The 26744-nt window shown below is 36.8% G+C and overlaps 1 protein-coding gene across 4 annotated transcripts in view; it reads right to left on the reverse strand.

Annotated features, from left to right (window-relative positions):
* Positions 1–929: 929 nt before the first annotated feature.
* Positions 930–26744, reverse strand: part of znf618 (zinc finger protein 618) — a 34320-nt gene continuing 8505 nt past the window's right edge. The window contains exons 2-15 of one of the 4 annotated variants that reach the window (XM_041970502.1): positions 19389–19659; positions 18677–18754; positions 17593–17637; positions 14567–14656; positions 13869–13949; positions 12491–12580; positions 12049–12138; positions 11761–11850; positions 10521–10598; positions 8605–8649; positions 8062–8139; positions 7532–7690; positions 6307–7397; positions 930–6117 (exon numbers count right to left, since the gene is read on the reverse strand). In XM_041970502.1, the coding sequence (XP_041826436.1) occupies positions 5581–6117; positions 6307–7397; positions 7532–7690; positions 8062–8139; positions 8605–8649; positions 10521–10598; positions 11761–11850; positions 12049–12138; positions 12491–12580; positions 13869–13949; positions 14567–14656; positions 17593–17637; positions 18677–18754; positions 19389–19632 (2796 nt within the window). In that variant the 5' untranslated portion in view covers positions 19633–19659 and the 3' untranslated portion in view covers positions 930–5580. Of the gene's footprint in view, positions 6118–6306; positions 7398–7531; positions 7691–8061; positions 8140–8604; positions 8650–10520; positions 10599–11760; positions 11851–12048; positions 12139–12490; positions 12581–13868; positions 13950–14566; positions 14657–17592; positions 17638–18676; positions 18755–19334; positions 19660–26744 lie in introns of all 4 variants that reach the window. The other 3 variants (XM_041970501.1, XM_041970505.1, XM_041970504.1) reach the window with 3 other exon arrangements.

A 26744-nucleotide genomic window follows, 5' to 3' on the forward strand; every position in this document is an offset into this window, starting at 1 on the left:
TTCCATATATATTTATTTTATTCCCCCCCTGGAGAAAGAGCTGACATGCAAATTCTCTGTAACCCAGGACAAAATGACAGCAATTGCCCAATAGGTGGGCTATTTTCCCCACATTTTCTTTCCTAAATGACTGAAAATGAGGGCTGGTTTGTGAGCACTTAAGCAAAAACAAGCTTAGCATGTCACTGTAGTAATGGCTGGTGGAAAAACGTCACCTTTAGCGGCAGGGTGGGGAGGAAAGGAGGTTAGTGTGGGTTGTAATGTGTGGGGAGCAGTGGGTGAGGGGGTTGGTGGGGCAGCAGAGGAAGAGCGGGGGAGGCAAACTTAGATGCATGTGCTGCAAATTAGACTTTAGTAGGCAGCCTTCACGTTTGGAGTAATAAAGGAGACAAGAGTATGAGTGTTTCTGCATGGCTGCAGACTGCTGCACCTTGGGGGCTGATTGACCCGAGTGTGAAAAGAGGAAGCAGGACAGCAGGCTGCGACCAACACTGACCAATGTTTGCTCTTACCCTCTCTTTCTGTTCCTCTGCAGCCCTCTTTTGCCCCATCAGTAGCCCCCTAGGGAACCCTTGCACGCACTTCTAAGCAGTCTCTGCGTATTCACTCCCTTTCAGCGAGTTCTTTCTTATACAAAGCTCCTTTCTACCTTAACATGTGTTTGAGGCCCGCCTTTTCGCCACCTCAGCCACCGTGAAAAGTTGTGCTACATTTCTCTCTAGGTGGGAGTCCTCACTCAGACTGAAAATAGCAACAAGCCTCATTTTACAGGGAAATTGGAGATCTCTAGCTGTTTGACTTCTGTTTTACTGAAATGTAGGACTGTGGATACACAAAGCAATTTAAAGTTTTACACATTTAGTTCTTAAATACCCTCTTTTCCAACCCTAAACACTTGTACAATGAACTTTAACTGCAAGGACACAACGTTTTGACACAGATTTGGAGTTTATTCACACATAACATACTACAGTGGGTAATGTATTCAAGAAACATTGAACAGCGCTGTCATATGACACAGGAAAGAAAAAAAAGACACTGATTCTTTTCTTTGCTATTATATAAAAATAGTGTTGCTACAAAAGTATAAATTATGTTTACTAATTAGACAACTCAGATCTGAATCTACACAGGAATCTGCTGCCAAAATGCGATAAAAAGACAAAAATGAACAAAATCCAACATTTTTTTTAATTTATTTATTTTTTTTGCATTTTAGCAGAGTATAGAAAAAGGAAGAAATGCCTGTAAAATAGGATGAAAGCAACACTGAGTTTTTAACCTGAATCAATACAGACTAGTTGAAACAGAGCTCCATGTTAGCATTCTTATACCACACTTTACAAATGAGCTTTCTAGGGTTATCTGAATAAGTTAAAATCCTGAAACAAAATAAAACTTACAGCTGAATTCAGTTTTCTAGTAACAGTATCTAAGTTCAGTTTTCTATTATATCAAAACCTTCTGAAATGCTACTGTAGAAAAAAGAGGTATAATGTTATTGGTGCTCCCTACTTATCGCTTACATGAAGGTGCCCCCTGGTGGCTTAAAAACAGCAGTTCTCCTGTATTTACATAAAACATCCTCTGAAAATGGATGAAGTCAACCCATGAACACCAGCCAATGATCAGCATAGCTACACCCCCCTTGAAAGGTTAAAATTCAGTTATGTGACTCTTAATAAACGTCTTAAAGGAACATCACCTCAGAGTCGACATGAATTATTTCCATTTGATGAGAAACACTGGCTTATAACATTATATATCAGTATTCTTATTAAAAGCATGCATATCTTAGATATACTTCTCATTTTAATCAACAAAAAGAACGCTATTTCTAAGAAAATTAAGTTGACGTTATGTCAACAATGGCATTGTGTCCCAGAGCATATCCTATTGAAAATACGTATTTAAAAATAGTAAGAAAAAAATCCCTTCATCAGTTCAGCAGAGGATCACTGGTAAAATCCCAAACGGATGTACAGTATTTTGACTACTTCTTTAAACGGAACCTAAATTTTTAATGAATAATCGATTTCCAATCTTTTAAATCACATCACTGCCTTCTGAGTACTGAGGTAAAACATTGGACTGGTACTTAAAAAGATTTAAATAGAATTTACAGTCATTTTAGTATTTTTTATTTTTTACCAAAATATATATTTTAAAAACAAAATAAACAAATAAGATATTTTCAGAAGCCATGAGGGTGAAAAAAAAAACAAAAAAAGACCTCTAAATCAAAGCTTGGAGGTGAAAAGAAAAAAAAAAAAGCTACAGTTTATTAAAAAGATAATAAAACTGTGAAATGGTTTGAAATGTTGAACCTCTGATCTTTAACATTATTTTAGTGTTTTATACCTTTAATGCAGCTCTAACAAGTTGACAAAGAAAGAAGTTGAAAGAAAACTGACAAAAGCATTTCTGTAGAATAAAAAGCTTATTAATCCATCAAAACATATTCAGATGTTTTTCTTTGGGCTTTTCAGTCGTGCTCTTACTGCTCATTCAGGTGCCCTTTCATTTCTTGAGTAATAATAAAAACCGCTCTGTCCTCAGACTCAAAAATACATGAAGCTGCAACTCCCAACATTAATTACTGCTGAGGATTAGTAGCAGCTTTGAGGCCTATTAGTGTGATACTGTACTAAACAGCTGTGACAGTGTTAGAATACGGCCTTTATTTCTGACTATGGTGCCTCAGTGTTTGTATCGGCCTGCAACGCACCTCTGCAAGCTGGACTATAATGAACATGTTTCACGTTGAAGCAGAAATAGATGTTTGTTAGATTACAACACACGTGCTTCGCTTAAATTTAATAGGAATTATTTAAACAATACTTTTTTGTGATATCAGTTTTACTATAAATAATGTCATAATGGGATTTTGTGGTGGGACAGCAGTTAATACCTGAATAAGTGGAAGTTGGCCAAGGTAAAAAAAAAAAAGAAAAGAAATAAGAAAAGAAATAAACCAAAACAACTTCAGGAAAAAAATAAATTAAATAAAAAACTCCACCAAATTGCAACTGAAAGTCTAAAATCACAGTATCAGTTCTGATTTCTTTCTGTATTGACCAATCCTCAAATGGGATTTAAGCAAAGTTGATAATTGGGAGTTTCTGTGTTAAATGTTCAGCTTATCACCGACCTATTTAATGAACTAAAAAACAGATGACTAAAAAAGCATAAAAGCTCAGGTGATAGAAAGGTAGGGAACACATGAATAAAGCACTTGTCAAAGAACACAGTTATAACAAAGTCATCATGTGGACACCAGAGGACACTGTTTCCAACCATCAGCCATCCAGTAAATCTTCAGAAATGGAGAAAAAGAAAAGAGAAAGCTTAACAGATAAATGCTGAAAAGAAGGCCATTAAAGTCAATACAAAGGCATGATGTTGCTTTGACTGTTGGGTTTAAGGTGAACACACAAAAGAAATACTTAAGGCCCAAAAAACATAGATAACAAACTAGTACTTTACTAGTTGGTACCAAAAGGCAAAAATACAAATTCAACAGTATAATTTCTATCCTTCCGAGTCATTTAGGAGGTATTGGTGCAGGTAAATGTAATGAGGATGAGAACCTGTTAGAAAAAAAATAATAAATTGATTTTATGAGTATACATGTGGTGACTTTTGTGAATGCACTAGTAAAATCTGAAGGAAAAATAAAAAAAAAAGGTTGCAAATGGCACAAACTATTTTTGGGGTGGAAGGTTTCACAAAAGCCATGGTTCAGCACATACCTCAGCTCTGAGGTCACAGTTTGGTTTCTTGTCGGTACAGTGAGGAAAAAGTGGCGGTGCCTGCTTGGATGTGCTCATTCCTGAGAAAATCCCATTGATTTTGCAAACATTAAACAATTTACCGTTAATAACTAACCTTAGGAGCGTAATGAAAACAGTCAGATAAAGTTGGCAACTCTTTCCTGTGATAAAGCTTATTGCCATAAAAATTAAAATCTGTAGCTCACATGAGGAAGACAAAATTTATATTAAAACGATGAACTACGAAGCATTATTAAAGTGATAACTTTCCTATGGAGAGGTCTTTTTCTATTTTAGCTTAAAAATTAAATACACACACACACAAATATGTGTGCTATTATAATTTTAGGTCTTGCCATCAAGCTCACCAGACTGACAGCTAATATCATTACAGCTGCTTTTCTGATAGGAATGCAGAGATAAAATGTCCAAATTAAAAAATAAATGATGCATTGTTTTGCTTCTCATAGCCGACTGCAGGCGTCTTTGTTCAGAAAACTGACTGATGTAGCATTCCTGAATTTCTAGCACTGGAAACTACTGAGTTAAGCAGGTCAGAACTGATTAATAATGGTGCATGTATTTGTGTAATATTGTATTTTTTTTGTTTTATCAACACAAAGTTTTGCTGAACTGTAAAACGCAAGACAAATATAAGCTTGTTATCCAAAAAATACTACTCAATCTTTTGTGGGTGCATTCCAGCCATGATAGGTATAGCAAGGCTGAATGAAACCAGTAAAAACCAAGAAAATAACCACAAATATTTTCTAATGTGATGCTTTTCTTTTTGTACATGGAACAAAAACACCAGCAGAAGCAACAAAATCAAAAGCTTAATGTTAATAATCAGCATTTCAGCTCTTCTGTGCAAGTTTAGTAGTAAGACTAATCTAGCAAATCCAGTAGCAAAATAAAGCTGTTTGAGCAATTTTATTTATCAGTAATCAAAAAGGAAAGCATCACATAATTTCTAATATAAAACCAGTTACCTTTAACCATTTTAAATGGAAAAAAATGCATGCAGTGCATGCAGATCATCCAAAGCTACATTTTGAGGCCACTGAACCATCAAGTTATCTCCAACTATCTCAATCTCCTCTATCTCCCTGTCATCCATTGCTAAATATGTTGAACATTGTAATTATTAGTGATTTAAGTAAATCATAAACCTAGTGCACTTATCTGTGAGAAGTGCAATGGCAGTGAAGATTCACCTCTTGATTCTTTTGTCATACACCAATCAAAATAATACCTGTATGCCATACTGCATGGGCAACAGTAGTTTGCTGCTATATCGCTCTTGGACAGTTATAATAATCCAATAGGTTTTGTTTTAGAGGTGTAGACAGCAGATTCAAGCAGCGAATGTGGATATTACCTGAAAACGTTGCTAACCAGGGAGAGTAACAGCATCATAGCCTTTTAGCAGTTTAATTATGAGGCTGGGGTAATTCAGATCACTGGCTGTGACAGAATTAAACCCTTCCTGCTTACATGTACATCCCAAACCAAGGGCAGCATACCAATCTTTTCTTTTGAGATTTACCATTCCACCCCCCTGCTTTGTCTACTGTACTTTACAACAGTTCTATCTCAATACAAAATATTGAATAGGTTGTATTGTTTTATGGGTTTTTGCAACCTTTGAAATGTGTTTTTCTGTAAATATCTGCATTGAGAAGTACTCAATTTTCTTACACATTTATGTTTACAGTGGGTCTAAACCTACAGTATATAAATAAGAGTCTTCAGTCATTGGTTGGAGGTGAAGGTTTGGTTGATTAGGGTTTGTTGGGTTTTTCTTCTAACCCATGTTAGAGCGAAGAAAAATGAGTTTGTTCATCTCCTCAGCAGTGACTTGCTGCCTCCTCTTCATGGCCAGGCTCTGCTCACACACAGTCACACACTCACTGCGTATGCCCACAGCAGGAACCGCAAGCAGCCACAGTGCCAAGCGAGCAAGCCTGGGGAACTTCTCAGAAACAGCCGAGCTCCAGTACTGGAAGAGATCTGGTGTACCTTGGAGAAGAGGCTCAGCCAGGTATTGAAAGATCTCTTGTCTAACTTGACCCTGGCTCTCATCATTACCAGACAATGTGCACATGGCCCTCGAGGTGCTGCTGCTTCCACTTCCCTCTATACGGCTTATTTTAGGGGTGGGTGGGCCATCGGTGTCCCGATCCTCTCCACCTGAACTTCCACCACCAGTTATACCCCCATCCCTGGTTTCAACAGCCATTTCACACGCACGAGAAATGATGTCTTCATGCTGGTAGGCTGGCACTGAACGCAACTTGAGCTGTGGGTCAAGGATCATGGCTACCTGGTGCGCTCTTTCAACCTGAGGACAGAGGGGAAAAAGCCACTGTCAAACCTTCCTGACAACCATTTTAATACTTTAATGGATTTTGTTGGGGGGGATCTGGTAGCATTTATATTTTTTAACAAGTACCCAGCTCTGATCTTTAGAGAATTTAAGCAAAACTTGTCAAGCAAAATTATTAAAAAGTGAGCAATACTTGTTAAATACCTTGAAGTTTTCCTTGAGTGCTTCAAGGAAATAGTGGCAGAGTTTGCTAGCTGTGCCGGTTCCAGCCTCCCCAGCTTTAGATGTAAAAAACTTCTCCAAGCGCAGGTAGACAGGCAGGACCTGCTGTAAGGTTGGTCTCCTCTGGCTGCTCAGCTCCAGAGCTGCCAGGCGTAGAGGTGCCAGCAGACAAGCCAGTGTGCTCAGCAAATGTTTGTTGAGACCCTGGAGAAGCGGAGCTGTGGATTTACTGCGACCGTAAGCCTCACAAATGTGTTCAAAGTGGGCATGGACCTGCAGGAGTGCTTCAGCCATACGATCCCAGCAAGGAGGTGTGGGACACTGTGCAGGGGTGACTTCCTCTGTTGTGCTTGTGGATGTGTTGAAGCACTGTTCCTCACGAAAAGCTAGTGTGGTAGAGGAGGCAATATCCCTGCAGGTTGAGAGAAGTTCAGCTAACTCGTGAAGCCCTCGAGCTTGGAGGCTGCGTTTCCCAAGAACGGCCTGAACAACTGCACCAAGCGAACACCCAGCGCATCGCAAGCATATCCTCCCCCGGCTGCTACCTCCCAGTGGTGATCCTGCGAATCCCGCTCCCCACACTCGTGGCTCTGAGACATAAACTGTGCGGATGTCTGACATGACAAATTCAGACAGCACATTCTGCACCCAGTGGTGAACCTGTTCAGGCCCCTCCCTCAGCTCAGCTTCCCTTACACCGAGCACATAGCGTTTCAGTCTGGACCCCTCCACCTGGTAGGCTGTGAGAACATAGCAAGCATCTGGACCAGATGTTTGGGAGTGGCAGGTTACAGCAATGCCAAGAGAAGCGTTGGAGCCCAGAGCACACGTGACTTTGACTTTCACTTGGTTGTACATGCGGGGCAGCTGGCGCAGCGCCAAGGCACTCATGTTTCCGAGAGCGTCACGGGTGGAGTAAGCACCATGACGAGCACCTGTATCCACTAGAGTCTGTGCCAACTTCAGGAAGTCCTTGCTGTTGAGCACATTTAGCATGTTCAGATCTGAGCACATGACCCGTAATAAGCGCTCAGCTACCTGCTGTCGCTCTTTCTCAGGTAGTCCATTATTCTCTGGTTGAACAGACAGCAGAAAGAAAATTAGTGGTGTTCCTATTTTTATTCTTTGATATTTTGTCAAGGAACCATAATACTTTAACATTACTGTGCCTCAAAATCAAAAGGTTTAATGGTGTTGCAGTACTTACGGCTGAGGGTATGGTTTCTCTGGGAGATGCTTTGAGGCTGTATTTGTAGTTTAACTGAGGGATGGGCCTGAGCCTGGGAACCTCTCCACAACTGCTCCTGGGGACCCGAAGCGGAAGAGGTTTTGGGAGAGTCCCCTTTGGTGTGGTTCTCATTATCAGCTGGGGACAGAGAGATGGAAGGCATTAGCAATCACGGATGTAAGGGATTCCAGTGAAGGATAACACAACACGTCAAATACCAAAATAGTTGTCTGAAAGTCCAAGTGACAAAAATCAGAAAAATGTGCAGAAAATGTCTGGCAACAAGATTTAGATAATATCCAGCAGCTTCAGGTCCAGATCTGCAACAACCCTCATAATAAGTTTCCTTGGTATTGTACAATATTATTGTATACAACAACTTAACACCAAAACTAAGGTGATTTGCACTCATTAAGATTCACACATGCATTTCAGCCACTGAGGGTGTGTTCACATTCTACTTTTGTTTCTATGTTCTGCTGAACATGTATTTGCGGTTGTGGACTCACCAGCGTGCGACTGCATGTGCTCCAGCAGGTTGTTGTAGAACTGGAACTGGATGCCACAGGCACCACAAGTGTAGGGCTCTAAAAAAATATCACAAGGCCCAGAAGACTGTTGGCTCTTTGTCAGAGGCAATAATGAAAATACTGTGCATCAGTCCACATGGCCACTATTGTCCAATATCTGTGTTGCATCTCTGCTAAACACGGCAGTTTTCAAAGCTTGTCCCATGAAGATGTGGTTGTGATTTTTAAGCTTTTGGAGATTCAAATTATAGTAGCATGTTTACAACCAGTGAGAGTTTTGGGCTACTTTACATTATTTGCAGCAACATCTGACTTTGTTTCAAATTGAGCCCTGGGCATTTAAGGTACTAAACATGCATTCCAGTTACACCACACATCCAACACAAACACAAAACCTTACAACAGTGTGGGTGAGCTGATACTTAACATGACAGAAAAGCCCACCAGAAAGCAGGTGAAAAATAAAAGGGTAGCATACGTCATTTTTTTTCCTTTTACACAGGAAGGCGGGGTTGGACTTACTCTGTGCTGTAGAGAAGGAGGTGGCCACCAGGGGGCTTGGAGTTCCTGTTGATATGAGGACGGGGAAGAATTTAACACTTCAGACACAGCAGGCCATTCTGCATCACTTTCTCCTCTACTTTATTAAAATCAGTGCTTCCCTCTTTTTTTTAATTGTGCAAGAATAATTTCAAAGTGCTTTTTTTTTTTTTAAACAGGAGCATTAAATAACACCACTGTAAACTTTTTACCATGAGAAAGCCACAAGCGCATGATAATAAGAAGGCCTTCATCTCAAATGTCACAGGATCTGGTTTCAGCATAACCAACGCTGCTTTAATATGATCCAGACTGGTGTTTCTGAACCCAGGTTTTATCTACAGCCCATGAAGAAACCGTCTGGATTGTATAAAGTAACGTATGTTAGTGAAACATACTTTTTGACCGTGTTTGTGGTCCTGATACACTGCTATGGTTCAGTAACTCTTCCAACTTTTGTTCTATAGTAAGGGGCCAAAATAGTAGTTTTCCATAATTGTTGAGATCACTGCAGGGATTATTTTGAGACACTAAAAGTGGAAAAACTTCCTGACTTAAAATAAATGTGATCATACGAGTACTTCCCTGACCAATTAAAAGAAGTAACTACCCCTTGAGTTTTTTTTCTTTTTTGGATGGAGACTGTTTCACACTTCGTTAGTTGATTTTGTGTGCCTGATTTGGTTTGTTACTTGTGTCTGGGGATGTTTTTACTCAGACTCGAGCAGGTTAAGGGGTCCTGTTGATGTGGCTGTGCTGCCAGCCTTTTCTATGCTGCTTTTGTTTGAAACTCTCCCAGATTTATAGAAAGTCTGATATACAAAAAAACAGGAAAGCATCGCTGATCTTCTGATGTCAACAGTGCTTTGATTAATTTAATGTCTTCAGTACCAGAGGCAGCAAAGCAAAATCAGTACGAAGGTATGAGCTTTTTTTTTTTTTTTTAACCTTTTTTATCCCCTAAATAACTATTTGAAACTCATTAACTGTTCACTTTGTTTGTATTTGGGTTTTTTATTATTCATTTTGGATATTTTATGAAGACATTTCAGTTTGACTTTGCTGGTTCATTCAGCAAGACAATTAAAATCACATTCTGAATGAATTCTTACACAAATGTACCATTAAATCATCCTGTTGCTAAACTAGTACAAATGAAGTTCAGATCGGTCACCTGACCAGCAGATTTGGAGAATTATGAAATGGAAAAATGCAACAAAGGAGGTCTCAGACTCTTGTTTGGATGAAATCCTATATCAAGTAAGAAAAGAAAACATTTTAATTCCTAAACCACACCAGTTGTTGTTCAGCTCTCCTACCCTTACACAAGGTTGTGAAAAGAAGAAGAACTGCAGCAGAGTGGTAAATACCTATTTTTAATCATTTGGCTTGCATCTAATTTAAAATGAACAAAAATAAAATTTCTCAGTCTCAATATTTGATGTTATCTTCGTGCTATTTATTTTCAACCAAGAATACACTTAAAATGAACTGTGATTTGTTACATGCAGTTTTTATTGACAGTTCATACATCATACCCACTTTTTGGAAACAGCTTTGCACAAGTTTCTCTTTTAAAATCTCTAGTTAGCTGTTATGAAAGCCAAACATGACCTCTACTAGTTCCCTATTTTTATGGTCTGAATGTGGAAAGGAAAAAAAGAAGACAACAGGCCTCTTAGAATTGAGTTTTATATAGTAACAACTGATGCAAGGTAGGTCACATAAACCTATTTAAACCTCTCTCCATCAAGTAGCAAAACAATATCTCAATATCTGCTGTAAGGCTGTTCTTATCTAAACTGACACTTACATATACCTGCTGTGTACAAGATCTAAAAATACTTCATAGAAAAAATACATTTCCACACAGATAGAACAAGTGACTCAGTGCTTACCACTAGAATTCTGCGAACTGTTTGTGTCAACCAGACTAGACTGAATAGCACTCTCCAGTTTCCGCCTGAATGGGGTATCTGCAGGGAAAAACAGGAGAAACAATGAGTGACATGCCTGCACTTAATGACAAGCATAATATTTCAAATTCAAGCATCAAACACACACAACAATTAAGATAAAGACCAAGAGATTCCGTTCAATTCACACTTATTGGTTTGCATCATGCAAATCAATCCCGCTAACAGCCTTAAATAAGGAATCAAAATGTCCATATCAGATTTAAATATGGTTTTAATTCCTCCTTTTCATTCCATTTTTTGACCCACTTCTAAAATGCGACTATGCTGCATGCTTTAAATAGGCAGAGTGCTTCTTAGCAGAAAGATGAGGGGGTGGGGGTGGAGGGTCAAGAGCTACAAAATGCATCACTATTTGGGAGAAAAATCAATAATTTTTGACAATTGAGAAATGGTGAGGGTTGGCTTTATGTCATTTATGTCTGTGTATTTGATTTTACTGCTCACTTCCTTTCTGGATTTATGAATTTTACTGCAAAAACAATATCTTTAAAATAGACTAACATTAAGAAACATATTTTATAATCTGTTAATGCAGTTTAATGTGATTAATTGCTTTAGGACAGTTAAAATAAAATCAAGAAAAAAGACAAAAGGAGCCTGCATAACTATTCACTGAAGGTTAACAGTTTCAAGCAGGCATGTTTGTTCCACAGAACCTTGCATAGACTTTCTGAATCTTTTCACACAGGCTCAGTTTAACAGTGTAACAGCTGCTGTGAGATATGGCTGTAAGTATTTCCATTACACCCTCACACTCCAACTGACTATTCTGTTGCTCTCTGCCCTTAAATCCAGCAAAGCCAACACCAAGTCAAACCAACTGGCTGTATTTCTGTGAGAGAAAAAAATGGAAGATATAATTCAACAGTACATTCAATTGATTTTTTTTTATGTATCAATATATGCCCGATTTATAACACAGCATAATCTGTAATGCTAGAAAATACCAGGCAAGATTTAAAGCATTCAGTTAATATTACTATCTTTTGGAGAAGTTATTAAAACATACGGGAGCCGTGTGGCGCGGTCGCAGTTAGTAAACAGCAAACATGGAGGGAAGCGAGGCAACAGATGAAGAGGAGATATTCAGCATATGTAGGTGTTTTGTAAAACACTTACAATGCCAAACACTCAAAATGGAGAATAAAGCCTTACTTACTTTTTAGTTTAGCAGCTTGGCTGTGACCATATTTACTCATATCCACACTACCGCATTCCTGTACCCGTGATGCCTTTATATCAAATGAGCCTACGTCAAAAAAGAACCTCAGTCAGATGTTAAAAACCTTTAAGAGCAACAACATGAAACTGGTACAACCACTGATAAAACATGATGAAGAGGTTGCTTATGCATAAAAAAATGACTACAACAGGAATCTGTTTCTTGAATTCTTAAAACTGGTCCCTTTCAAATTTTACTTGAAGTACAGAAAATAGTCAGGCTCACCCATTGGTGTGTGAAGAGCAACATGTTCCTGGTATGGATTGAAATACTTGTACTGCTTCCCACAGAACTCACAAACATAGCTCCCAGTTTCTGGAGACAAGAATACACACAAGCAATCCTTTGTTTTCATTATAATCCATTTTAGCGATGGAAAAAGTTTAATGTCAGATCAAATCAAGCTCTTTGGATTAGTTATTTAAAAAGCGGTGCAAAATTGTTTTGTTAATTTTGCCCTATGTCAATAAGGGGAAGCAGAAAACAAGAGGTCCGAATAGAGAAACAGAGTAAGTTGGTGATTCTGGCTGCTGTTTTCCCATCTGAATTTACATTTAGCTGTACCAGAAAATGACCACAGGGATCTCCCTGCATTGTGTGTGGAGGTTCTCATCATCCCCCAAATCAGTAGGAATCATTAGTGCAGTAACAAGTGCAGGCTTCCCACCTGCAAACACTGCCAACTGTCTTTGAAGGGACACAAGCTGCCGTCGGATGAACCCGCGGTCTCTGTAGAGGTGGGTGAGTGCTTTTACCCCTGCGAAAGAGGACTTTTGGACTCATGTTCTTAAACCTTAGATTTCTGATATTGCCTTCTAAAGTCATGGAAGTGTAATATAAGACTGAATTTTTTACTGTTTATCCACATCACTGCAATCTTATCTTTTTTAAGTGACGGAGCTAACAACATCTGTAATCATTACATATGGTTTGGTAGGCAACATTTTTTTTTTACTTTGAGTTAAGTGCACCACTTGCTTATTGGCTATTGTATGATTGCTAGGTTAGGCTGCTACGCAGTGCAGACACTGAGGGTGTGATATGTTAACTCGTACAGCAAGTTTGAAAGGCGATATTCAGATTTTTCTTATTATTTTACATGAGTACACAGATTAACAGCATGGGTATTTTTTTTTAACAATATCATTCTACAACAAATAAAACAATACATTTTCAACTGATAAATAATAAATAAATAAAAAAATAACATACGGATAAAATAATCAGAGAGAAAATATACATGGAGGCAAAATAAAGATGATTGAAAACAGGTGCACCTAATGTTTGGATTAATTCTGATAGTCACATGACCAGTCTCGTGATTGGCTGATCCCTTTTACAGCTCTGCCATTTGAAAAATTAAGCTTTTCTAAACTTCAAAAAATTCCAAAATACAAAAATACATCATTAAATATTATAGAATTCCATAGTAACTCTATCAACAGCCTTATGTTTGTGTGCTTGTAATAGCAAATACAAGGCAAAACAGGGTTTTTATTGTTGCACGTTATGGTTAAATAGAAAGAGAAACAGATTAAAATAAAGACAACTTCATGACACTAAAATTCTGTTATTATACAATACAGACTTGACATAGCTAACTCATTAATGTCATGTTACATGGAGCCTGATCCAGGTTTAAAACCTGTAGAATCCATTTATATAAACATTTATGTTTATTAAAATAGCCATTTTTCATACAAAATGAATACTGGTTTAAGATTTCCTTTGACTAATTTTTTATCTGAGAAGCCCCAACATTTTAAAGCTGAAGCTATTAATTACTCAGAAGTTAAATTGTAAATATGAAGCATTAATCCAAAGTAAGATTCTTTTAGTTTCACTCATTCTTGACATAAAAAAAGTACAAAATTTTACTTCTGACAGTATTTAGAATTTGAGAACCTTCACTGTTAAAGTAACAATTAAACAATTTTATGTTTTTAATCTCACAATCCCACTCAAAACCAAAGCACCAACAACCATAAATTCTGAATAATGTTACACCCTCATTTACACAAAAAAAGTACATCAAACTGTCTTACTTGGTCCAATTTTTTGATAGGGTTCAACTGGCTCCTCCTCCTTAAGGCCATCCACAGGTAACACTACCTGTTCATATGGATCTGAAATAGAGGACCAAGATGGGGAGTGAAACGTCTTCTCAGCATCAACAACATATGATGGGGGCGGGATTAGGGACACTTGCTTTATTGATTTTAAGAAATTGGGTCAACAAGAATTAATTAAGATGAATATTGGTAAATATTCTGAGACTTGGAACAAAATACATAATCTAGTGCGTAATAAAATAATTCATTACAAGATGCAATGTGCTTGTTCTGCAAATGATTAATCACACTAAGATTTAAAGCTCTCTGGTCGGTCAAAATTACATCCTGACACCAAAAAAGCTTCTTTTTTTTTTTTTTTATATTGTTTAAGTTACCATTTACTTTCATATTTATAAAAAAAGTGCAAGTGTTTCTGCAACAGTGACACTTGCAAATGAGTGAGGTTTAAAAAAGTCAAAACAAAAACAAGCAGCTTTAAATTTTTCTGCAGAAGTCACAACATTTGCAAACTCAAAAAATGTGCAATTTTTAATAAGTAAAAGAAAAGGTTACGTGAGTTGGCATAAAATGATTTGAATCGTGAAGTTCATTAAATGCCTTTCAAGCTTAGGTTTGAAATGTCATGGAAAAAAATGAATTATAATGCAAACTGTAAAACTCCTGGTTACCATCAACTGCATGCAGGTCACGGTGCTCCTGGAAGCAACTGTAGTATTTATATTTCTTGCCACAGATGTCACAAGAGTAACGGAAGCTACCTGCAGATGAAGGCAAAAAGACAAACCTTACAGCTCAGAAAGCAGAAAAATGGGCACAACTTAACCGTATACAATGCAGATACAGTGCATACATTTCCAAGCAAATCTCAACACAGCAATTTCATGAGGTTTCTTAAGACTGGTGAAAATGCTGTTTTCAGTCCTTCTAAAACAGAAAAGAAAAATGTACAGAAGACAAGACGTCATTTCATGCATGCAGACAATCTGGGAGTTTAAATAAGATCAAACAGATTAATCTAATAATGAAATGAAGAAAAAGATGATCGTGATTTGATTATTCTACATTTGCATAAGAACAAAAGGTTAAAATATAAATATGCAGATTTAATTCAAATGTAAATTCAAAGCAGCTTTTTAATGAGAATTACTTATAAATATGCACATTTCAATATGTTTGGTTTTTTATAAGATATAAGCAGAGTAAACAGCAAAATGTCTGCATTCTATTTTAAATAAGTGAGCTTGAAAACACTGTTAAGGACTATTTTAAATTGACTATGACTATTTTAAATTGATAAAATGTGAGAACAAAATATTTTTCTTTGTTCCAATGTGAAAAAAAAAATCAAAACATTGCTTTATGTTTTATTCTTAGTACTGATGTAGCTTTCACAGACCCTTTTGTAAATCTCTAACAGCATAAAACACAGGAGGGATGTAAATGACTTGTTCTGCTTGTGTTCATTTTGTTGCAGTGGAAACGTTGTGAAGCCAGGTGTCTGTTCATAAGAACATCTGCAGAGCCTCTTGGCACCTCAAAGTCAGATCCTGCCATAAAGTAATCTGTTGCATGAAAGGAACTGTTCCCAAACTACAAGATAAAAATCAATTTAACCATATCTCTTCAGCTGGCTCTGGTTTATTCTTCTCTCCATAATCATGTCTGGCCAATATTGCAGTGAAACACACACCCATGTGAGAAATGTTTTACTATTTAGCAGTGGAGCAACAAATTCTCAATTTTCTTCAACCCTTTCTCTAGAGGAGTTGTTAATTCAATCAGCTGCATTCTTGGCTGACTTCCTGAGGCATCTCAAAGATGTAAATACTGCACAAAAATTAGCAGCGGAAAATAAAAAAAATTCAGCAGTGGGACTGAAGACTGAAAATGTCCCAATGATTTCTACTTTGTGGTAAAAACGTAAATTGTTTTTCAAAAAATGTCATTTCAGTGTCTCTTGAAGTAATGACTGCTCACAAATGTGATGCCAGAGGTACAGAAATACCATCACATCTGGTTTAAAACAACACACAAATGGCTCAGCTTTGAGCTCAACTGGGAGACAGCTATTAGAGACCCTGATTGTAATTGCAATTTTAACACCTTGGGGCTGCAATAAGATACATATAATTTCATTTTTCTGACAATTAACATGCTTAATACTATTTTCACCAAATTCAAATCAACAGGATTCTTTGTTTGTGGCAATATAATTAAAAGTCAACAGCACCGATCCAGGCACAGGTGAGGATTTGGCTGGAGTAAATCAAAACGGTAAGAGTAAAGATAATTATGAATGTATGATCCCTGCAGGCTGGACTCTTGCAGTGATCCGAATCACCGCAGGGATGCAGGAATTTTTTTAAAGGATTCTTTATTGTGAGGAGATGGGGATAATTTTGCCACTGTAACTTCTAACTCAAAACTAATTCAAAGAATCATTGACAAGAAAAATTAAAATGGCTTGGTGAAGGTCTGGGCTCTCCGAGTGATTCTAGTTTAGAATTATTAACTAGTGAAATGTGCTGCTGTTAAAGCTCATCAGACTTCCTGTACTGAAGAAACTCACTGCTGTTACCATCTGTTTTTTTCTGTCTTCTATTTTTTAATCACAGTGCTGTTTTTGTACTCAACACCCACAATAATCATAAGTATCAAAAGCCTTATGATTCAAGCCTTTAAAATGTTACTCCAAAAACATCCTCCTCCACAACACTACCTGCTGTGTTTTCCTGTTGAAATTATTCCTTACTGCACTTTAAAAAGAAAGGCGCTATAAATCTGATATTAAACGGGCTTTAAATCGAGGTTATGGTACAGTACCTTCCCCATGTGGCCCTAGACAAAAGATTTAAGCATAGTTTGATCACTGAAATGTGGTTCCAGTTTTTTATCCGAAGGCAACTGCTTAATTTATCCATCCTTCAGTTATATTATCACTTTCTGCCAGTTTCTTTTTGGGCCACTTACACTGCTTAAAGAGGCATGTTGGATTTAAAAAATACATTCGTAAATTGATATGCCAGACATTATCGAGTTTAAAGTCTAAATATGCAGCATCAACCAAAAATGCTTCACGGCACTTTCCATCCTCGTAAGATTTACATTTAATGGTACTTTTTTAGCCAAGCAGCCTTTCTGGCCTACATATCAACACTGTCACAGACCTTGTGGTTATTCTTCTGGAATAACTTAAAAAGGTTTAGGGGAAAAAAAAAAAAAAAAACAAAAACAAAGAAAAAAACAACTTGTTTTATCATTATAAAGATGAGCGTTCTCTTTTTTCCCCTCTTCCTCTGTTACTGCACATTTCTGCCAAAAAAAATGCTCCCTTTAAGCAGTGTGCACATTGATGTTATGATGGCAATGAGTGTGTAGAATTTATAAATAACTCAAGAAATACTGTGAGGTACAAGTATTTTTAGCCATAATCAAACTTTTGCTGTGACATTTTGTTGCCCAATATATTCCTGACAGCTGATATTTAGCCTCTTCAATACAAAAAACTGATTTTTTTTTCCTTAAGCAGGACATTCTTATACTCCCCTTTATAAAATATTATTTAATTACTTGCATATTATACCCACAATCTTGAGTTAAATCTGGGACCACCTAATAAAAAGTCTGAATAAACAGTTTATGCTGACATGCAAACAGATCTGGGTTTGTTTAATTGAAAAGTAACTAAACTTACTGTTAGGTGTCTGAGGCAGACCATCTCCAACCATGCTCTCTGATTCTATAGTGAGGGGAAAAAAACGATTTGACTTACTTGAGCAGAATAATGCCTTCAGTTTTAACTCCTGCACATCACATTAGAAATCGGTTTGGTGATGAATAAAGAATATATGAATTATGCACAATTATTGACCACAACTGGACTCATATTGAGGAAATCAATCATTTTTTAAGATAATACGTCATAATAATCCTCCCCCCCGAAAACAAAACTGTGGTTAGTAAGTTGTTAAGACTTATAATCAAGTTGGAAAACAACACACAAAGAAAATCAATGTAAACTAAATGTTAACCGAAACATCTGATGTACTACTTGATGAATCAGTTAACTGACAACAGGTTGGTTATACGACCTGCAAAACAACCCAAGAGTCCTTTTCACAGCTTGTACTATTATATTTAAAACTATATATAAAAACAGGACACTGTTATGCCACTGGTGGTCACCTTTGCTTCTTCACACCAAATGGAGAGAGCATGGTGCTACACTTGTATGTACTTTCACACATCAAGCTGACACTGGAATCTAAAGCTTGACAACAAAAAGAGCAAGGCAGACACAGCTCTGTCTGGGCTTGTGCCTATTTAAGATTTCCTGGAAAACATCCTGAGGTTTGATTAAACACTATTTTGGAAAATTTTATTGCTTCATAAGCCAGGTTGGAAAAAAGAATAGGGTCAGTCCAGCAACGTAACAGTGCACCATTTTAAAGCCACACCAACAATTATGATTACTGGTAACTTACACATTTGTCTAAAAAGGAACTAATGCAACTTAGCTGTTAATAAGCTATGATCCTACTTTTTCTGAGATTTCTTACCATCTTAAAGCTTAAAATACTAAAATAAAAATAGAGTAATAGCTTTTTAAAAGAAAAAATACTCTGTTTTCTTTGTACATTATGCTGTTAAATAAAGGGATTCAATTATTCAAATACCATTGAATTTAGGTTAATTCACATTTCACACTGGTTGCTAACTGTTCTGGAAACAGAGGGCAACCTAGAAAAGAAAAACAAACAACAAAACATCTGTCTTACCTCTGTGTGCCCTCACATGTGTCTGAAAGCAGTTATAATACTTGTACTTCTTTCCACAAACTGCACATACGTATGAACCTGCATGAAAATTCAAGAGTGTTATAAAAACACACATACAGTGCAAAAATTCTGCCAATGATTTCCCTGAGTACTTTGTCAGTGTTATTTTAACAATCACAAAATCACTGTCATCATCATCATTTCTTGCAAATGAGTGGCAACAAATATTAAAATCTCATAATATCTCTTCTGGACCAGCTGGCACAAATTGCTAAAATATATTTCTCATTTCCTCCTAATGTCACAATTGCTAGCCATGCAAAATGGTGTTATTCAACCAGGTTTGAGATATCCATCTTTAAGATTTCAGCTGCCATCTCAACACATGGAGGTAAAAAGAATTTCATTTGTGCTCACAGGAATGGAAAATTACATTTTAAAAAATGCAACCACAACTGCATAATGTCAATAGTTTTCATAAGAGCTGCTTGTTCCTAAGAAAAAAAGTTCAAACAAAACCTACTGATTGATCTTTTTGAACAATCTTTGGTATAAAGAAACACTGTTTCTGAAAATTGGCACAAGTTGATTTTTTTTAAATGTCACTTTTAAATACTTGTCAGTAAATGTGGGTATATGTCAAAACACATTCACACACCTATGCATGAGTCTGTGCTCTTCGTTGGAGGAGGAGTACCAAGAGCAAACATACCCTCGGTATGAGCTCTACGGTTTCCCCCTCCACTGGATCCTCCATCGTTTCCTCCAATGACAACACAGATCTCTGCAGGGTTGGGATCACGAACTTTCCCATTGCTCGTCTCTGAGGTCCCCGGCTCTTTCTTTACATTGACAGGTGGTGGGCTAGTATTCTTGGTTGCTGAGACATCTGTGGCTGCACTTCCACTCCCATCTGCCTTCTCCTTTCCAGGATTGGAAGCCTCTTGCGCACTCATGACTCCACCTCCTTCGAGCCTGGGCTTCTGTAATAAATTCAAAAACAAAAGCAAAGGCCTTACTTAATCTGAAAATACATTATTGATTGTGACATAACTTGTAGATATGAAGGTTGATCACAAACCTATCTAGTCTTAAATCTATCACTCCATTACACTCAAGATAAAAAAGCTGCCTGAATGTAAGCTTTTGAGTTTAAGATGTAAAATCAAACCAATAAAATAAACAGACTCTAACTTTTTACAAATATATTACATAACACACGATCGTTTTCATGAAGTACACTGAAGAGTCTGCCATTGTAACATGAAAGAAAATTATTCAATCAGCACGATGGGCAAGACTAATCCAGGTGCCAAGGAAAGTCTTGTTGTAAACCAGAAAGGACACTTTTGTGTTTTCTTTCTTCAAGTTTGGTTCCAGTTGGTGAAAATCTCCCTATTTATAATCATGTAGTCTATACCACCACTTCTTGACCACATCACTACACTTCATTTATTAAGCAATTAATAGAAAGGTACCATCTTGTCCCTGTGATATTTCAGGAAATGGATAGAGAGAAGCCAATAGTGATTGTCATTTGCCAGTTAATACCGCTTAAGAAGAACCAGGTAAAGGATGCTGTGAAGGTTTTTGCTCTACCAAGGCATTCCTCTATAAGAACAAACAAACTCAACTATCAAATTACATATTTGGTGTCATAAGTCCATGTGACAGACATACCATTATATAATATAATGGTTGGGAAAACACTGCTTCTTAATCTCATGCAGCCATCGTTTATAATCATTTATTTCCCTCAAGCCCGTGGTGTAATAGCTTCCTCAGCAAAAGCATTTGGTTTAGCTAAAACAACTTTTGGTCTATTTGTATCAGTAGAATGGTTAAACGGACTAGCGTGTCAGCTCAAATGCAGCCTGATACGGACCAGATTAAGGTCAAATACAAAGTAAGTTTTGGTTTGCCATCAAGCAAAGTCAGCTGCTTTTTATAGTGTGAAACTCACAGCACTATTTATGACACAAGATACCCCTTTAAAGTTTGAACACATTTCCCATTAAATCCAATGGGAAAATGTGTCCAATCTTTTAACTGATACTTTATGCTTTTGAAAAATAAAACTGCTTCAACCTTGGAAATCAGTTACAATGGAGATATTATGTGACTGAAGCTGGAAGAACAGTACAACTTGTTTACAATTCTTACTAAATTCAGGCTACCCAACTTTAAAAAAAAAAATCAACCTTACTTATCTAAATACAGATGAGAGCTCAACATGCAAAAGAGACACTGGGTAAAATTATCTGTGGAAGGGTTAATCTGATTAGAGAGAGAATTTTTTTTTTCTTGTCCATGAAGAACAGAGTGTGGCTTAACTCTTCATTATTGACCTTTGATAGAATAATTTCACTGCTTTGTGGCACCAAACACTCCAGTTTTAGAAATATCTTGCTACTTCAGCACATGGTTATGGTTATAAAAGGACTTGTTAAGAGAATTTGCTCAAATGCAACCAAGCAAAACAAAGTTCTGCCAGGATGACTAAATATTATGGAAGGAGGGAAAATTAGAATTCTAATAACAGCTCACCAATATAGCAACAACAACCTTCTTCATAGCCCAAATTCTCTTTTTTTTTGAACATGACACATGGCCAAAAAACCTCAGCAAACAGTCCTGAACTGAGTTATGTTGAAACAAAACATTGCTGTGTTGCAGTTCAAATACCCGACCTGCACCTGCAATAAAATAATTTTAGCTCAGCTATATCAAACTGTATTTAATCTCACTAGAACGCTTACTGGGACTGGTTGTTATAATCCTTGAAGTACAGTACGTTGGCTAGATAGAAGATGTCACATAAGCGAGGTTGAAGATGTCAATTTTTTGTGGGTTAAGATGGATAATGACCACAGGCCAGCACCAATAGAACATATTGTAAGTTATACACCTTGGCTCATTGGGTGTTTGGGCCTTTTATCACAAGACACCCGGGCCCGAGGACTATCCACCACAGGCTGATTAGACTTGGGTGTGTTCCATGGGGGCTTCATGTGGTCATATGGAGGGCCATATGACATGCCTCCTCTTGATCCCCAGCAAGTGACTGCTACTATCAGCGATACAGGCAAGTACTTCTACGGCCTTCGGTTGGGTCTGGCCTCTGATTCAGAACTCTTTCAGAAGCCCACCTTCACTGGGCACATTTTTACATTCCAGCCCCGGTCCTCTGCTTCAGCTGCCAAGTTTGCATATCGCAGCATTTTCCTTTTATAGGCTTCATCGATGGCTTCCTCCCAAGAGAATGCCAGCTCAACAATGAAGACATGCCAACAGGATTAGACCAAAGGACTAGGTCTGGCCACAGGTTGGTCACTGCAGTTTTAGATGGGAAGGTGAGCTTCTGGCTTAGGCCGACTTGCATTTCCCCATCCCAGGTTGTGTCATGAGGGCAGGAATCTGATAATGTGCTGGACTGCCCAGCAATTTATTTGAAATACATAAGTACACTTTGAGAAAATCCCCTACAAGTTATATAGATTTTAAATATCTGGAAATTTGTTTAAGAATGAGCAATAGAAATTTTGTACAGAAATCTAAGATGCAGATTTCTCCAATAATCCCAAAATGTTAACACAATGTCAAAGACAGGTGTCTGTCTGTTGCAGTAACAGTGAAGCCAAATTTCAATATGTTGTGATGCTGGCAGGGACATCTTAACTAGTTTATTAAAGAACATATAGGCAAGCAGATTTTCCAGTAGTGTTAATACACCACCCAAATATATGACAACCCAACGTGGTTTGACCAACCTAAGTAAAATGGATCCCCAGACCTTCTCTCTTTCAAACATACATGGTTCATCAGCCCCTCCCTGCTCAGTGTAAACACAGAAACTTCCACATTTAGCAATTTTTGGACTTTTTTCAGATCACATATTAAAAAAAAACTACTGTGACAGACAATCTGGCCCTTGTGTTGCTCCCTTCTGCTTGAAGCACAGAAAAGAAGATTACACATTTCTGCATTACAGATAAAAATACAGATATATGTAGCAGCTGATGACTTGATCAATCTGTCCAAAAAGTGACAGAATAAACAACAACCACATGGCAGATGGCAATCTGTTGCAACACAAATAACAGTCAACATAAATATTAACAAGCAAAAGGTATGTTACTATGTATGCTTCACTGGTTTATATTAAAGCTTGCATAAAAATAATCTCAGTTAAATTTCAAAGTGGAACTAGATCACCCTATGAAATGGTAAACGTCCAGCCTGAACTACATTTAATATTCCTTTATCTGTTGTGGAATCATTAGAAACTGATAGCACTTGCAAACCCCGGAAAATCTAGTGACTTGGACAATTTCACATCAGATGTCAGATAACATTACAGAAATTGTACTGAACTCTTTAAACAGCTTTTAAATACAGAAACATGATGTAAAAAGAAGACATGCTAATGTGTATGGAAGCAAAACTGTACCATAATTAAAATTTAAATAGATAAACAGGAATGCTTTTTCATTTTCAGAACAAAGGTGCATTTTTTGACTCATAAATAAAATATAAATCATACGGCAAAGGTAAGACATGCTTTCTGACTTTTACAAACGTGAAGCATAAATCGGGTCTTCTTCTGCTTCCAGCTGTGGAATCTGTGAGATGTGAGCTTTCAGTAGAGGAGTCGTTTGTTCGTGTTCATGCCGTGGGGTGGACACGGGGAGACATATTTTGTGTTTACATATTTTTCGGACTTTGTGTAGCTGCTCTTTAAATTATTTGTTGTCTTAACTGTGTTTGTTGGTGATAGAAATGGTTTTACTGAGCTGGTAGCTGAGATTCTGGACTTTCTGTGGATACCACACATGTTTAGAGTTACATCTACAGACCTGACGCTACACCCCTTAACTCCCGGTAGTGGAGGCTGAAAATTAAAGTTTAGAGAAATTATAGGCCAGAAACCTGGATAATGAAGCAGTGAAGCTGCATGGATGGAAGTTATTGTGCATATTGTGAATATTTCTCTCTCCTCACCATCTAGAAGCTGTGAGATTCTAATCCTGCTTTCTGTCTGTTCACCTGATGCTGATATTCATCACGTATTGTTCCTTCTGTGTTTAGAAGGAAGCAGCTTCACGGCTTTAAATTCCTTCTGCTGACTTTTTACCTTTTAGTTAGTAAATTCTGAACATTTCATCCTTCTTTGTCATAAATATTTGATTTTATAAATATATATGAAGAAATATTTTACCTGAAAATTGCTGCTAAACCTGTTTATGTGTTTAGTGCAGGGGTCTGCAACCTTTCCAATCCAAAGAGCCATTTTTCCCTCAGCCAGCTAAATAAAACTACTTTAGAGACGCAAATGTTACGAGACTTTTCAAAAAGGCAAGTTAATATATATTTTTAATGAAGAGCCACTATAGGATGTTTGTTATTTTTGAAGAACCACATTTTTATTTCCATTTTTAAGGTTTTAAAATAAAGAAAAACATAAAACCTTTATAAAAAAAAAGAGGATAGACAGACTTTCTGCTAAGGAATGTAGATATTTGTGGAAAATGATGTAAAAGAAAGGAAAAAAAAAATCTATGGTTTCCAGCCTAATGACAAGAAAGATAGATTTAAAAAAATATTTTAGCCACGTATTTAGAGGCATTGTGGAAGGTCCAGAGAGACACTTGAAGCTCCAGAGTCGCAGGTTGGAGACCCCTGATGTCGTGTTTGTAAACCAAAACTTACTGCATTTTCTTTTTATAGCTGTAGGCCTTTTTTTTAAAGGAAAGAGACTTTTTGCGCGTAACGATGCGATTAATCGTGATTAAAAAATTTTAACCATTGCCCAGCACTATATTTAACACTCTGGGTCTGTGCACTGGAGCAGGGGGAATTGAGGTACTAGTTTGAAGAGTTCATGTTCCAGTTTAACAGAATATGGAGTAACTACAACCTGTTAATACATAAATTATTTAAAAAAAATGCTGAATTATAATTTTGTCTGTTTGTCTCCCTCTCAATATTCCATTGTATCAAGAACCATGACTTAAACAGGATAGTTTTTTTCTCCAAATAGCTTTTTTACTTTGATCAAGATTGAGAATCAAAGGTTGTTTGATCTTTTGCACGGTTAGTTGTAGCCTATGAGGTAATACTGCATACCAGGGTATAATTTAGGGAAAGTTTAAAGGTATCAAAAAGTAGATATTCCACAATTCTACCCTTCACTCCTTTTATGCTAACATGTAATCAATTCAGATAAAAGCATCAGTTCCCCCTGCATTGCAGCTTTAAACAGGCTCTTATGATAAACACCTGATCATGCTCACATCCAGAGGATGCTTTCAGTGGAAAATGAAGCAGGTAAAAGCCTTGCAGAGTGCAGCCGTGTTCTGTATAATTTTATGAAATGTAAGAAAAAAATAAAATAAAATAAAAAAAAATAAAAAAAACATAAAACTAGGGACTGCTTCACATGCCATAAATATGGGGAAAGGGAAAGTTGTATCAAAATAAATATAGAGTCATTTGGATATATTTCCTGAACACTGAACAAACTACAGTGCTGTTATCACAATATATTTGAAAATGTAATAGTTTAGATGAAACATTTGTTTGGAAACAATAGGCAATAATCTTTTGCACATATGTAAAGGGTCAACAGTGGCAACGGCTCAGTACTTGGCCAGTTTTTACCCCAGTGTTGAAATCAAGGAAAAAAATAAGTTTAGAACAAGATTAAAACAGGATTTTACAGTAAAATATTAAAGCTATGTGAGTTTTGTCTGAAAGCAAGTAAGAGACTACAATGATCACAAGTTGTTTTGTTCTTGTTCTTGTTCTTTTAAAAACCACCCATTCTTTTCCCAGCAAACATCTCGACATAAATCATGAAAGAAATTAAGATTTTTTTTAAACTTAGGTTTATATTTCCTTCTGATCTTTTTAAATTGCATGTGATAAATAAACATATTAAACTATTCCCTTTATCATAACGAAAAAAAAAAAGTTTTAAAAGACAATCCAGAATTGATAGGCACGTTTTTACTTTTATCTGCAATAAATCACTAGAAATAATGTGGCTTAAACTAAATTTTGACTTACTCTCCTCTGTTGAGGACATCATGCACAGAAGAATGAAAAGACAACTAATCTGATTTACAACTGTGACAAGTGTGACTTGTATAATTAAAAAATTCACAGGTCCAACTCAAGTAAAAAACACATTTGATATTTCTGCAGTAAGAATAAACCAGATTTTAAAATTCACTTGGTAAAAATGCTCAAAAACCTTCAGCTCAGCAAACAGAGCTGCACATTTATGGTTTACGCAGCAGTGTCAAATTCTACATCTTAGTAACATCTTACATTGAAACGTAAGCTCAACATTTTTCATCTCTGCAATAAGAAAAAGTGAATTCTTGAAAAGGCTGACGTTCCACACTTTAGGTTCCTTAAGGTGTCCTTAAAAGACATCTCAGATTTTGCTGATGGGTGCTCACTTTCACATATGAAACCAGTGGAATATGCTGCTGAGCGTGGGTAATACTAATGGTGCAGTATACAGTCCACAACAGTAAATGGATGCCAGGTTCATACTTATGTTATGAACTTTATGGAATTCAATCAATGAGTATCAATATTTAAAACCTTTAAATAGATGATTTAATTAATAACATACTACAGAGGAATAGATCATTTTTAAGATTATGTGACTCATGCTTAACAACCAAAGCAAAGTTTGTTTTCCTAAATAAAAACAACAGATCCTGCTCTACGGTAATTTGGGTTTAGCCTTGAGCTAACTTCTCTCTGTCAGCAGGTTTGTTCAGTGCAAATGGGAAATTTCATGAGGCATGTTATTCATTTTTATTAGGCCTACAGTGTCTAAGCTGGCAAGATCAGCCACAGTATAAGGAATGAGGTTACTTCTAAAAGAGACATTTTATCTTGCTAAAAATACTCCATGGGGTGCATCACTGAGTGCAGTTTCGATTCCAGCCAAGCTAAATAGACAGTCCTTACACACTGACTCTTGAAGTTTTGTACAAAAAAATATATATATTCTTTTGTTTTGTTTCAGGGAGGTTAAAAAAAAAACTCC

This window comes from Melanotaenia boesemani, chromosome 19 (assembly GCF_017639745.1).
Source record: "Melanotaenia boesemani isolate fMelBoe1 chromosome 19, fMelBoe1.pri, whole genome shotgun sequence".
Taxonomy (NCBI): Eukaryota; Metazoa; Chordata; class Actinopteri; order Atheriniformes; family Melanotaeniidae; genus Melanotaenia; species Melanotaenia boesemani.